Below are 15,209 nucleotides of genomic sequence, written 5' to 3' on the forward strand. Positions count from 1 at the left end.
TAAGGAAACAGTTCTTTTAAGAAGCCCTAAAATCCTCCCAGGTGAACTGGAGCTGCTTTACCCTGTGGCATTCTGCTTTTGCTACATTTGAATCAAGTTTTAGCCAAAGTTATTAATTAGAAATGGGGTAGAAGCAAAAACAGCTAAAATAAACCCGAGCCCTGGATGTTGAAGCTGTCATTTTTTACATGGCCTCATGATTCAACGATTAATGGACCTTAAAACAATCATAAAACATCAAGGCCCTTGCTCAAGCTTAGAACAAGAATAGCTTTACTTCTGCTCTAGTCTTCTTGCTTTAAATTCACTGGGTGTCACCAGGCTCTGTAAACACTTTTAAGTATTTTGACATTGTGGTATGAGATGCTGTTAATCTGTTTCCTCCCTGACCTTCATTGGCCAGCAGCATGTTGCGACTCGGTGGAAAATTCATGAAAAACAGCAAGGATGTACTCGGTGACATAGATTAGGACACAATAAACCTAAATAATGGCTATAATGGACAGATTCTGATTCAATAAACTAACTCACCAAAGATTTATTGAGCTTCCAGTCTGCACCAGGCACTCAGTAGACACCTGCCCATGTAACATATTTGATTTGCACACGTCTCCTCAGCGCAAACGCATGGGGCCGCCATCAGTGCCCCCATTTTAGAGACGAGCACACTGAGGTCCAATCAGGCAGTTAGTAGTAGGTGGGGGTGGGATTCAAAACCAGGTTTTCTGACTCCTAAATAACACTTCTTTGCCCAGGGTGCCACTCCAGGATAGTAACATTTCACTTATGGTCTTTAGCAGACTGTATTTTTCTAAAGTGGCCATGGCAATACTTCGTGTCCTACATTTCCTTCCAGAACCCTCCATTGAGAGGTGGGGTCTATCTCCTCTCCCCGTAAGCCTGGGAAGCCCTGTGTGACCGCCTGTACAAACAGAATGCAGAAAAACCAATGCTTCATGACTTCGGTGGCTAGGTTATAAAGGGCAATGCAGAATGAGCATGGCGCTCTCTCTTGGGACAGTGACTCCTGGAAGCCAGCTGCCATATTATGAGGAAGATGAAGCTCCATGGAGGCAATGCGTAGGTGTTGCAGCCGAATGTCAGCATCTACCCCAGGCTGATCAGTGAACTAGGCTCAGATGATCACACCCCCTGCGTTTTCAAGCTCCCTCAGCTCATGCTAACTGGAGCAGGGACAAGCTGTGTCTTCCATCCCTGCTCAAACCACAGATTTATGAACAACATAAATGTTGTCATCTGAAACCACTATGTTTTGGTGTGGTTTGTTATGCAACAATAGTCACTAGAACATGGTCAAACTTAAACTCTACAGAATGGGCAAATGCTTTAATTCCCTCATCAAAGACATCCAATGGCTAGATAATGCATTCCCATGAAAGAAATCCTGAGGGGAAAAAGATAAAGGCTTGGCTGTGGAGAAACACTAAGAATTTGGAAGGCTTATTATACTAGGGAATTGAATGGAACATTTGAAGGAAAAGAAAACAGAATACCTAATGAATATACCAGAAAGTTTAGATTTATGGGATTGTACATGTATTGCTTTGACTGCTAAGATCTATCTAGAGCCTCCAATGGTTTTGGACTACTTTCCTAGTTTGGCTCTCAACGATTCCGTGGCTTAAACAGATCTTCTACTTGTCTTTTGGGGGTACAGATGGCACTGGGTTTATTCCACAATATTCGGAAGATGAGAAAAATGTTGCCAGTGTGCTAGAAAGGGGGCCCAACACAGGGGACCCAATAGGGCAGGAGAACCTCCCATTCATTTCTACAGTCACAAATCCTGGCACTGTCCCTGACACTTTTTAGAGGAATTAAAAAAAAAAAATCTTGGTATCCTCATGGACATCTGGTCATACAAACAGGGAAAGAGGGTTGGCAAACATGACGGTGACTTCTATTTGACACTAATGTGTTTCACCAAAGCGAGAGGTTATTTATGTGTTAGCAATGAATCACCTAAAATCCAACGTGGAACTCACCATTTTCTACACACCCTCAAGGTGGCTTCTGTCTGTGCTGTTTTGTGTTTGTCCAGAGGTGCTAGCTAACTAGTCAGAGCCCCTCAAATACACTTGTCCTTTCTTGGTTAAGATTCCTTTGCTTTATATTAAGCAATTTTATAGTCGATTTCTTAAACTTCAATGTTTTGGTAGTAATATTCTTAACTTCCGTTTCTATGATCACGCACACACATAGATCTTTATTTTCAAGATGCGCTGCAAATATCAGGAGTAAAGAACATTTTGTACGAGCTTCCCAAATACAGATGGAAACCACCCATAGTGATCCGGAGCACTATTTAAATCATTCAGGAGCTGTTACTTTTGAAGAAATTTAGATTAATTGGGCTGCTTTTAAAACCTGTAATACTGCCATGGTGACATCCTTAGAATCACAGAGTGCCTACGGTATAAACAGCATTTTTTTCTTTTTATTGATGGCTGTGAATTTTCTGTGCACACCTGTACTATCAAGGTAACTTTTGCTATAAACAGCATTTTTAAATTATCACATAAAAAACTATCAAGCACTAAATTAGAAAAAAACAGAAATTCGAAAGTGATAGTTAAATTTATGAAGCAATTCTGCTACACTCAAAGGCTCATTGCTTGACATGTAAAAAATTTTTGAGCTGCGTGTAAGACCTGAGGATGAATTTGTTTCCAGTGGGGGAATCGCGATCCACACCAGGCTCCAAACGGGAGCCACATGCAGAACATATGCGCTTTGGGTGTGCGCGTGTTTGCATGACTAATGGTGATAATATTAAAAGTCTTTTCTCATCATTTCAATTCTTTCATTTTTTATTTTTTTTTTATTTGGCTGAGTGCCTTTTTTGCTACCTCCAAGAGCTGTTAATTTTGCTCGCTGCTGAGCAAAAGTCAAAGTCAGAGTCTAAACAGCTTGTAATGAGTTTTCAATGGCCCATCTCAATGAAATTGAGGGCAGAGACCAGCCAGCTCAGGCAATGTCAGCCCTCGGAATTTATTAGTGAGGGTGAGTGGTGTTGGGGGGAAGGCGCAGCGGAGGGTCGGAAATGCCTGGGCTCTTCGAGAGGAGGCCCGGCCCTTATTAAAAAGCGGTGACAGCAGACTGTTGTAGGCAGGACACACAATATCAGACCCATCTGCCACCGACCTCCACTGTTACAGGGTCACACCTGGTGGGGGAATGAAGGAGAGCGAAGTCTCTTGGGAAAGAAGAGCTTCTATCTGGCTGGGGATGTGGATGCGGGCATGCGTGACTCCCGTGTCCCTCCCTCCACAAGGAACGAAGTGGTCCCCTCCCCTGTATTCTCCATGAATCATCTGCGCGCATGCATGTGCACACATGTTCACGCACAGAGACCCACGCACGTGCACGCGCCCACACAGGACCCTCAATCCGCTCTGTGGCGATTTAGGCAAAATGGGGGCAGTAGTCAGTTTTTGAGTTCTGACTTGTATTTGTTCGATTCTGTGTAAATTTCTCCATAGTCCATGTTTCCTACAGGCCCCTTATGACTTTCCGTCCTGGAATATCCTTTAAAACCACACAATGCTCTTCGGCACAAGTACAAAATCTCCATATAAAACAGAATTCTCCACGAGCCTGACGAATAAATTCTATACTTCAGAGCAGAGACCAACTTGACAATAGCTTCTTTGGTCACAAGAAATGTACCGTAAAGCCACTAAAAGAATACACTTGAGCACGGTGGTGGTTTGAGGGGGTAGAAATGGTCTTACATCTGCGCTGCTACATGTTTTTACATTAGGAGGAAACAGTGAGGTATGTGCTAAGGCTCACATATCCTGTGAATGGAATAAATTAGGACTGTTGGATATTCTACAGTGATTGTTTATGTAATTAATAGCACATATTAGTTTCTATTAATTGCATTGACTGATATTAAATCACTCGGTATTGATATTAAATTGATTGATATTGATATTAAATTATAATTGATACTAATATTAAATTATAGTTTGATGTTAATACTGATATTAGACTATGATTGTTTCCAATATATTTTTATGGAACACCTACTAAATGCCAGCCCCACTGCTGGGCACCAGGGACACAATCGCAGGCCTGGTGATGGAAGTCAGTTCATTTTTCTATGCACTCATGCATTGTCCATCGATTCAGTCACTGAATCACTACATTCACATAAATCTACTAAGTATGTGCTAAGAACAAGGCTATGGACTAGGTTCAAAGAGGGAAACACATAGTCTCCACCCTTAACCAATTTAGTTAAGACTCTAGTGGCCCAGAAAATTAGCACAAATCCAGATTAGCACAGTGGATTTCCAAAGCCTTCACAGACCCACCATTAACTTCCTGTTTATTTATACAGACCTGTTTTCCTCATATTCACCTCATTCCTTTCACTTGCCCACTTGCATTCACAGAACTCCCCTCAGTCTCTACACCAGCTCATGTCTCCTCCCAAGCCCCATAGCATTGCTGGGAAATTCAACACATCTCAAATGTCTTTTACAGGGTCCACATGGAATGGATTTGTATGCATTCAACAAATACCAGAAAATAAAAAATAAAAAAATAAAGTTGTGCTATGTGTTTAATAGACCTGTATAGTTAAAAAGCATGTCTGGTCCAAGAGTGAGCATCACTCATGGGCACATCCGTAGTCATTTTCACAATGACAATCATGCTAATAACAATAACGCTAAGAAGAAGAAGCAGCAGAAGCAATTACTCTGTGCCAGACTTTGTGAGATAGGCCGTTTACACGCATTATCTCATTAAATTCTCATTTAACCTGCAAGTCAGGTACTATTTTTATCCCGTTTTGCTGATAAAACATTGACGGAGATTAAGTGATTTCCCCCAAATCACAAAACTGGTACATTGCAGATCAGGGGAATCTGACTTCAAAAACCCATGAAATAATAAAACCCTGTTTTTAGAACGTAAAACCTAAAGAGCTTTAGCCTTTGAATCGAACATTGAAATGTCCTGTTGTCTGAAAGTGAAACGTAATTGATCCACACACACTGAGGAGAGGGACTGAGGGGGGTGTGTGAGAGCTAGGAAGAGGTCTCTATCCGAAACTCACCACCGCCAACTCTGAAACTCTGTGGGTGACCTTGCTCAGAGACCAAGTCAATGAGATCAGCTGTAGTGTGCTGTAGGAACTGAAGAATCTTCTCCCCCCACCAATAAGTACCAGTTTCCTTACCAGCCTTCACTGCGTTCAAATGATGGGGGCATACACGTCTTCCCTGGGAGTTAGAATGCCAACAGTTCTTAAAGACGAAGAAAGAGAGAGGGAACTGCTTCCCCAATTACTCAGAAAACTGCATCATGGAAGAAAGAAACTATGACGTGAGCAATATTCATTCTTACAAATGTCACATTCCACCAAACTTCCCTAACAGGGCTTCCTGCTTCAGGGTTGTTGTTGTTTTTAATGTTTATTTTTTAGAGAGAGACAGAGATAGAGACAGAGCACGAGCAAGGGAAGGGGCAAAGAGAGAGGGAGACACAGAACGTGAAGCAGGCTCCAGGCTCTGGGCTGTCAGCACAGAGCCTGACATGGAGTTCAAACCCATGAATGTGAGATCATGACCTGAGCTGAAGTTGGACGCTTAACCGACAGAGCCACCCAGGTGCCCCCTGCATCAGGTTTTATATTAGGGAACACCTCAGTCACAACTTTAGAAACTATCGGTTTCTTTGTGGGCTAAGAAAATCAGTCACGTGAGCGCAGTGGAGAAAATGTGATCTATAGAGAAGTTTGCTTTGTTGCAACAAGTCTGATACAGACTAGACACACCTACCTTGGCCAAATAAGCATTTGGGGTTTTGAACAAATTCTCTCATTCCGAAAAGCGATCTGAAATTATGGGAGTTTCCATGTGAACCCCTCAGATATCTGTAGTTGAATCTCTGCTGTGTCTAGCTTCCCCGATGATGGTCAGCTGATACTGCAAACCTTTCAGCAAAGGAAGTAGATGACAAATCCTACCAGTGAGGACGGTCTCTGCATGGTGATGCATGTCGAGGGCTAATGCTGATCATGCACACTTCCTCCTGTTCCCCAGGCCTCCAAATTCTTAGGAGAAGGAAGAGGCTGAGAGTAACACTTTCTGCGGGGTGATTTTCACACCCCACTTCTCGAGGGCCTGCAGACATCGCATTGCACTATCCGCTCACCTCTTTCCAAGCAAAATCTTGGGGCAACGTATTTGGCTTTGGGCTTTCTACTGAAAACACATGGCATGCATTTATGGGAAACCTGGCCCTTCCCTGGCATTCCTCTGAAATACTGTGGCTGAAAAGCATGACTTTTTTTTTTTTTTTGCCACGGAACAGTGAACATTTATACAATCATTAAAATCGCATCTACCGCCATATTTTTTCTCCTTCTCAGTTTTAATACATTTTTATAATTGCATTGAAGATATTCTAACCCTGTTTTTAGTGCAAAGATAAAATTTATGAACCGTGACAAACATATCATCTCAGAGCCAACCCAAAGGATAACAATGTATGTGGTGAAACCCTAGTGTTCGCTCCCTTCTGCCCATTTAATGGGGTGGGAGAGAGAAAGAGTTAATCCAAACCCCAGTCCTCGAATTCCAGATGTGGGAGAAGTTTCCAGCTCATGCCCTAGAGCCAAGACAAATTTCAAGGAAAAGTATTTATTCATACAAAAATTGTTCTAAAGTCACACATGTATTTGGAAGTATGATTAATAGGTATTTTTAGTTTTTATGCTGTGTATAATTTCTGCAGCTTCTGGCCACACAACCCAAGGTGTCTGATTAGATTTGTTGTCAGAATGACTCACTCACTCTCCCCCTTTATCTTTTTTCCATATTTCCTTCAGAATGAGTTTTTGGAGGACATAACGAGAAGGGGCCACACGGGGCACAGAAAGGACAGCAGGTAAGTGCCAGAGGAGGTCAGGGTCGGAGTTCGGCTGGGCCATCGGGGAGCTGGGTGACCTTGAACAATTCCCTCTCTCTGGGCTTCACTCTCCTCAACCGTACAAGGAAGGAGGTAGAGCAGATTTCTGAGCTCGGCAATGAAACGTTATGAAGAGGTTATTTAAAATACAGTAAAACACCTCCAGCTTTCAGACGATATCACTGGTGAGAAAACCACTTTTAAAAGAAAAATCTTAACTGTTGACGAGTCCTTAAAAATGCAGTAGTCACATGTGTTTGAATGTGTGTTTCCAAACCCAGACAAACACCCTGAAGTTAAAAAAAAAAAAAGAAAAAAAGTGGGAGAGGGGATTTTGGTAAGTCCTTGACCGTGGGTTTCTATTCCTCCCTGCAGAGTGCACCTTGGCCGTGAACTCTGCTGGGGAAGAACACGAGGGACAAGTCCAACTCCAATGAACTTTTCTGCTCTGCCTCCCTTGCTCTTTGGAAACACACAGTTTTAAATATTTCCTAACTTTACATAATAGCCTTGAATAAGACACACCAATGCTAGGGACCATAATGAAGTGGAGGTAATCTACACAATTTAAAAACACTTATTGTGACAAAATGGATTGACGAGGTGCTGGTGATACCAGCGCGCATAAATGAAATGCATCCCACCGGAAAAGCATTTTGCTCACATTGTCATTTACGGCTCCTGAATTAATAGACCAAGAAAGGCACCGCCGGCCCCAACAAAATGCCGTAAAACCGCTGGCAGCTAGTGGTGTCTCAAACTTTAATTCCCCTGGGGAGAAAAGGACACTGCCTAATCTGTATTCAGTCCTGACATTGGCCACATCTGATATGGGACATTAGCTTCCAAGTCTCTCAATAGACTAGTGTCCTTCAGTTTATATTACTTGGTGTTAATAGTAGAAAAATTACACACAACATCATTTATCATTGTTATACTCTGCTATACATCCCATAGCTTATTTTAATATATTTATTTACCCCTGAGACGGTGAGAAATTAAAAATATATATGTATCAAGAAAAACCTATAGGGAAAGAATCATTGTAAATCTCTCTCAAAAAAAAAAAAAAAAACCACACAACAAATTCCCTTGAGGGGGCGGGAAGCTATATTACGTAGCTAAGCTTGTGAATGATAAGGTGCTTTCTGCCTAAGGACGTGGGCGCGAGCTCCCCAATAATTCCCGGAGCACGAGTACATAACAAAAGGCGGCATATTAATGATAAAATATCTTTTGTTCCCTCATCTCACTTTTTTTCATTTGTCGATTATATCCTTGGGTCCCTCTAGTTCTGTTATTAGCTTTTCTGACATTTGACCTCTAGCTAAGGAAAGGCAAGATTTTTTTTTTCTCATTTGAAAAGCACTGTCAATCTGAATCCGACTTTCACTTTTTGTGACCCAGATTCCACGAGAGTGTGGTGGAAACTCAGTTTGGATTAAAAACGGGCAATGATATCCTTGCATTCGGGGCCTTAGCTTCTGCAGATTGGCCGTGCTGCCACCGTGCAGACCACGCAGTGGCTTTAACTGACAGGGGATCGACCTGAGGCTCCCCCAGCTCTCTCTACAGACTCCCGACTAAGTCCCTCATCTCTCTGGGCCTCAGTTTCTGCAGAAGCAAGAGTTTTGACTTGATGAGCTGAGATCCCTTACAGCTCCAGTGATTTTTTTTTTTGGCCCAGCAATTTCCTGTGATTTTCTTTGTCCTCATCAGTCTCACGAAGCTTTCCTCTTCTCATCTTTCCCAAGAGCAAAGGGAAGCTCAGAAATACTGACTAGACTGAGGTCCAAGGTTGGAAAAACACCAGAACTGAGGGGCGGGACGGAGCCCGGGTCGGTCTGCCCAGCACTCTAGTCTGGACGCCATGATGCCCAGGGAACATCTCTTCCAGGGAGCCTCACGGGGACGGCTCTGCTCTTGGGCTTTGGGGAAATGAATAGAAGCTCGTGGCTCAGGACTGCCCTTTATATGACTTTCATTATTTTTACCACTTTGACCCTTAAAAACAAAAAAGGCATGTCTTGAGTAATGTGGTATGCAATATATTCTTCTAATTATTGTGTCTTATTCAGGTAAGAAGTAGCTGTTTTAAGACATCCCCCCTTCTCGCCTCCCCCCTGCAGGTCCTCTTGGTTACAACGGACTTTCACAGATTATGTCATGTCACCCTCACCCAACACAGCAGGCAGCGTGGGTACAATTTCCTTGATTCTATTGATAAGGAAACTGAAGACAAAGAAGTCCACGGAGGCAGACTGGGCTCCACTGGCAGTGAAAGGCTGGACGGCTGAGCTGGGAATGAAGCCCGGGTCTTTTCATAGTAGATGGCAATGACACAAGTAAACACGTTTATTTGCAATGAAGATGGACAATAAAATTTTCCAAGAGGCGAAATAAACCTGGTGTGGGTTATTCAAGAATGTGCAATTTAAAAATATATATATTTATTTAAAGGATGCAGTGATGGAGACGGAGAATCTCAAGCAAATTCTGTGCTGTCAGAGCAGAGCCTGACGTAGGTCTTGATCTCAGAAACCGTTAGATCATGACTTGGGCCCAAATCAGGAGTTGGACACTTAACCAACTGAGCCTTCCAGGTGCCCTGACACTGTGCCATTTAAATTTTTTTATGTTTATTTATTTTTGAGAGAGACAGAGAAAATGCGAGCAGGGGAGGGGCAGAGAATAGGGAGACATAGAATCCAAATCAGGCTCCAAGCTGTCACCACAGAGCCCAAAATGGGGCCTGAACCCACAAGCCATGAAATCATGACCTGAGCCGAAGTTGGGCACTTAACCAATTAAGCCACCCAGGCACCCCAAGACTATGCAATATAAAAGCAATATAGTAGAGAGCAAGGCAGAGAAGGCAACATGTCATTGAAAATGAAAATGAAATTAACACACTTCTCTTGCCTTCGGATGGCATCACCAGATGACATTTCCCAGGCCCCCTTGTCGTTGAGTGTGGCCATGTGACTGAGTCCTGGCCAGTGGAAAGTAGGTGATCTCATTGCTTCTAGGCTTGGTCCATAAAAACCTCCTGGGAATTGTGTTGTTTTTTTCTTCCTTCATCCCATGTCTGGATTTTGAGGACCCAGGAGGAGCTCTGGAGGCTCCAGAGGATGGATGAACCCAGGACGTCAAAGCCTGGCTCCCAGGATCACAGCATAGGAGGCCAGCTGCTCAACGTCTTAGGTGTTGTTTACTTGAGCAAGAAATCAAGTTGAGCTCTGGGAGGTGTTTGTTACAGCAGCTAGGCAGTCCTGACTAAAAGATGAAGGTTCTGGAAGGGAGTTGAGAGGTGTTTTTCAGTATGATAGCTAGGTAAACATTTATTTTTATTTTTATTTTTTAAAACTAATGTGTTTCTTTAAATGTTTTTATTTATTTTTGAGAGAGAGAGAGAGAGAGAGAGAGAGGATGAACAGGGGAAGGGCAGAGAGAGAGGAAGTCAAAGAAGCAGAATGAGGCTCCAGTCTCTGAGCTATCAGCATCTATGCCTGACGTGGGGCTTGAACTCATGAACTGTGAGATCACGACCTGAGCTGGAGTTGAACGCTTAACCAATTGAGTCACCCAGGCGCCCCTGCTAGGTAAACACTGAAAGCAATTCTTGGCAGCAGCCTAAAGAATCTACTACACCCTATTTGAGAAAGCAATGATAGATCTCAGATCTTGAAGATATAAATATTCACAGAAGGTTTTTTTTTTATCATAGCCATCAACTAATTTTCTTTTTCATTAATTATCTTACATTATTTCACTTTTTTGAGCCTTATGTTTCTGTATCCATTTGGTGGTGATGATAATGGCGGTGTTGAAAATAGTATTTATTGGGTTCTTATAATCTGTCAGCCATTTTCTGAGATACGTTGCATACAATGTCTCCTTTCATCTTCAAATATATTAAGTAGATGTCATTATTATCCCCATTTTATAGATTAAAAAACTGAGGTTTAGAAACATTAGGAACCTGTCCACTAGACTGAATTCCCAGAGGCTGGCCCAATGAAGATTATGTGTTTGCTGCATCAAGCAATGAAATTCATGAGCCGGGTTTGGAAATCAGTGTTAAGTTGGTAAGTGAGGTGTGGCACTCTGAGGCAGCATTTTCTAGGCATCTGTGTGTACTCTGGATTCCGTTTTAAAAGAGAAAGACCCAGCAGTGGCCTTAAGCCCCAGGTTTGATGTAGAGGAACTTGTGAGTCCTCCTCATTCCATTGAGACTGAGGTTGGAGAAACATTTTGTTGCAGTCTGCAGGTGGCCCTCAGAATTTAAGGACTTCCTTCCCTCTCTACTCATTGACAAAACAACTGGACAGACAGAAGGACACTGTGGTCAAGAGCCAGCTTTCCAGGGTCAGACTGCTGGATTCAAGTACCCTGCTTGAGATCAGGGATAAGTTAAAGGGTTCGTCCCTCGTTTTCCTTGTGTGTAGAGACTATCTGTGAAATGTAAATGACATAAGCCTGTAAAGCATGTGGCACTGTATCTACCATCTTTTTAGCACTTGATAAATTCAAGCTGTGACCACTGTCATGATCAACATTATCTCTATCTCTGGCACCACCACCAGCTCTATTCTTCAGAGAAGGATCTCCTTAGCCACCAACATGCACAACGGATTGACCAGAGAAACCGCCAGCACAAAGATCAGCCTCAAGACTCCAACTCCTATTATTTACAGACTTAATTGGAATGCTTGTATGATGACGACAAGATTAGTTGACCAATCATGGGTATTGGCAGTATGCCGGGCACAAAGTTATCACACAAAAGGCAAGTCATGGGGCGCCTGGGTGGCTCAGTTGGTTAAGCTTCCAACTTCGGCTCAGGTCAGATCTCACGTTCGTGGGTTCGAGCCCCGTGTTGGGCTCTGTGCTGACAGCTAGCTCAGAGCCTGGAGCCTGTTTCCTGTTCTGTGTCTCCTTCTCTCTCTGCCCCTCCTCCTCTCATGCTCTGTCACTCTCTGTATCAAAAAAAATAACAACATTAAAAAAAATTTAAAAAACAAAAAACAAACAAACAAAAAAAACAAACAAAAGGCAAGTCATTTCTTTGTCACTGACTTAGCCAAGGGCAGACACATACAAGGAGCCACAGTTGACAGTTCTATGTCCTGTTGTTGAGCCTTCTGCAACAGTCAGGTGCTGCTTGGGCTGTCTAAGGACAGGGGTCCCCATCTTCCCAGGCCAGAGCATCACCATTAATATATACTAGCCTGTAAGAGTAGCGACAGCAACAATATCAGTAATAATAACAGCGGCCATGATGCTGAGAGTTCACTATGGGTGAAGCAGTGAGCCAACCACAAGACCACCCTCCTTCAATCTCACAAGAACCCTAAGAGGTAGGTAGAATTTACCCTTTTTGGTTTTCTTTGGGTGGGGAAATTGGTGTTCAGAGAATTCAAGTATTTTGCCAAAGTGCACATAGAAAGGGGAGGGGGGTTGAGTCCAGGTCATTGCTACTGAAAGCTCGAGATATTGAGAACTTTTCCATATGGCATGAGTCTTTCTGAGCCCTACCTGCTGTGGGCTCTCTTCCATGTCAAAAATTTCCCTGTTCCTGGCCTGGTTTCCTCTTAGGAACTATTCTAGGCAATGTTTACCCCACTGAAATGATGAAGTGCATTTGTAACATTTCTGAATGAAATCATAAGTCATTTCCATAATGGCTGAATAGTCTGAAAAAATATAATTTTGCTCTGCACTATGTGAACACACTGCATAATATTTAAACAATAAAGGTTACCTCTCATGTACTACAACTGTGTTTTATGCTAATAACCAGAATCATTTAATCATTATGGGCTAATGACCTGCAAAATTTCATTTTAAAAATGAAGTCATATCTGGGCTTCTGGAAGGCAAAATTGGATAAAAAATGAGGAAAGTCAATGTTCAATTTATATTCCTGAGTCAGGAGCAGCTGAACAGTCTGTGTTGTAGCATTCCAACTTTGAGTAGTAAAAGTGTGTGTGCATTTCAACTAGAAACAGGAAGGAGATTCTGCACCTTACGGATCACACTGGTATCACTCAAGAGTCACCAGGTCACAGGGATCCTTGTTCTGGCATCCTGGTTATCAACAGGGATTTGGATCTGTGTCTTTCCTCCCTTTTCTGAAACAGCTCTCTCTCCTTCTATGCTTGGGATCTGATACTGCTAAGCCTCCACTATCCAGGGAGAACGCAGAACAGAGGGCAATCAAGCCATCTGTTGGGGATCCTGGTGACTGGCTTGGTCTTCCTGGGCCTTTCCTTCCATGACCAGGCTCTAGACCTCTGGGAGAGATACCAAACACATCTTCAGCCATCCCACAGTGCTTTGGCCAACCTGAACTCAGATTCCTATAGGTGAGATTCCCCAGTCGATTTGTGTTCTAAGCTCTGTTCATTGCCTGCCCAAACTATTCTTCTTCCTTTATTGCTAAAAGAATTGTGATTCTGTTTGGGTGGCAAAGCTCTTGGGGGATATACTGGAGTCAATGTAAGCCACTCATGGTGTAATACAATTGTATTAATGGTCCCAGATCTTCACTACACCCTTATCCATGCCCTCTGCCATGCAAATGCACTGTGCCCCACCCTGTCGGGGGGACATAAATCCTCACCTCTGAATACAAACATATGACTTGCCTTGATTCTTAGGTACGACACCAAAAGCACATGCTGCAAAAGAAAAAATAATAAACTGGACTTCATCAAAATTTAAAGGTTTGTTCATCAAAGGATACTAACAAGGGAGTTAAAAGATTAGCTACAGAATAGAAGAACATATGTGCAAAACATATATTTATAAGGTTCTAATATCCAGAACATTACAACTCAACAACAACAACAAGAAACCAGAATCCAATTAAAAGATGGATAAGGGGCACCTGGGTGGCTTGGTCGGTTGAATGCAGACTTTGGCTCAGGTCATGATCTCAGGGTTTGAGTTCAAGCCCTGTATCGGGCTCTGTGCCGACAGCTTGGAGCCTGGAGTCTACTTTGGATTCTGGGTCTCCCTCTCTTTCTGCCCCTCCCCTGCTTGTGCTCTGTGTTTCTCTCTCTCAAAGGTTAATAGACATTACAAAAAAAAAAAAAAAAAAAGACAGACAAAAGACATTTCTCCAATGGAGATACGCAAATGCCCAATAAGCACATAAAAAGATGCTAAACATCATTAGTCATTAGGGGAATGCAAATCAAAACCACAATAAGGTACCACTTTGAATCTACTGGGATAGCTATAATAAAAACAATAAGCAAAAAACCAGAACACACAAGAGTTGGCAAGGATGCAGAGAAACTGGAACCATCATTCACTGTGAGTGGGAATATAACATGATGCAGACACTGTAGAAAAACCATTTGGTGATTTCTCAAAAAGCTAAATATACTCTGTGATCCCCAAATCCCCCTCCTAAGTATATACCCAACAGAATAGAAAATAGGTGTCCAACAAAAACTTGCACATGAAGATTATAGTAGCCAAGTTCATAAGAGCCAAAGTAGAAGTAGAAGCAACTCAATGTTCCTCAGCTGGTGAGTGGATAAAGAAAATGTGGTATATCCATACAATGGAATATTACTTCATTGTAAAAAGGAATGAAGTACTCACGGATGAAATCACATGAATGAAATTTGAAAACATTATGCTAAATGAAATACACCAGACATAAAAGGCTACATATATAAAATATTCTATTTAGACTAGGCAAATCCATAGAGACAGAAAGGAGATTAGTAGTTTCTAGGAGATGGAGGCAAGGATGGGGAATGACTGCCTAGTGGATATGGAGTTTCTTTGGGAGAAGATAGAAAGTTCTGGAATTAGTGGTGGATGCTTATAAGAACTGGTAGTGTGTATATTCTTACCATTTGTAAGTTATGTGCTAAGCATTTATTCTGCCAGCAATTGATAATAGCTCCGTACGTGTGTATACGGATCCATCTATGTGTGTAAGGATACATGCACACTTTATTTTCTCCCAGAGACCCAGTTGTTAGGCACTTCCTTGCACACCTCTGGCTGCAGGACTGTGTGCCCTAGCGTGAGACCTCCTTGTGCCCCCCAAAACTGAGTTTTAACTGAGTTTCTTTCCTAGAAGCTGATGCTCAAAGAAAGATTCAGAACTGCTGCTCAGAGGTGTGAATTTCTGCAGCGAAAGGTGGCACCTTCCCCTCAGAGGTGGGAAGTGAGAATCGCTGTGGACCTTGCTCTCCTTTGCTGGGAGGTACGTGCTGGCAAGAGATACTTCATCT

General features: G+C 42.6%; 1 protein-coding gene across 4 annotated transcripts in view; it reads right to left on the reverse strand.

Moving 5' to 3' along the window:
* WWOX (WW domain containing oxidoreductase) overlaps nucleotides 1-15,209 on the reverse strand; it is a 923,424-nt gene that overhangs the window by 348,735 nt on the left and 559,480 nt on the right. The window contains exons 9-10 of one of the 4 annotated variants that reach the window (XM_029926478.1): nucleotides 13,574-13,631; nucleotides 9,862-10,240 (exon numbers count right to left, since the gene is read on the reverse strand). The exons of 2 other annotated variants lie outside the window; for them this stretch is intronic. In XM_029926478.1, the coding sequence (XP_029782338.1) occupies nucleotides 10,176-10,240; nucleotides 13,574-13,631 (123 nt within the window). In that variant the 3' untranslated portion in view covers nucleotides 9,862-10,175. Of the gene's footprint in view, nucleotides 1-9,861; nucleotides 10,241-13,455; nucleotides 13,632-15,209 lie in introns of those variants that run through there. One more of the 4 variants, XM_029926477.1, reaches the window with a different exon arrangement.

The sequence above is a fragment of the Suricata suricatta genome, chromosome 16 (genome assembly GCF_006229205.1).
Source record: "Suricata suricatta isolate VVHF042 chromosome 16, meerkat_22Aug2017_6uvM2_HiC, whole genome shotgun sequence".
Lineage (NCBI taxonomy): Eukaryota > Metazoa > Chordata > Mammalia > Carnivora > Herpestidae > Suricata > Suricata suricatta.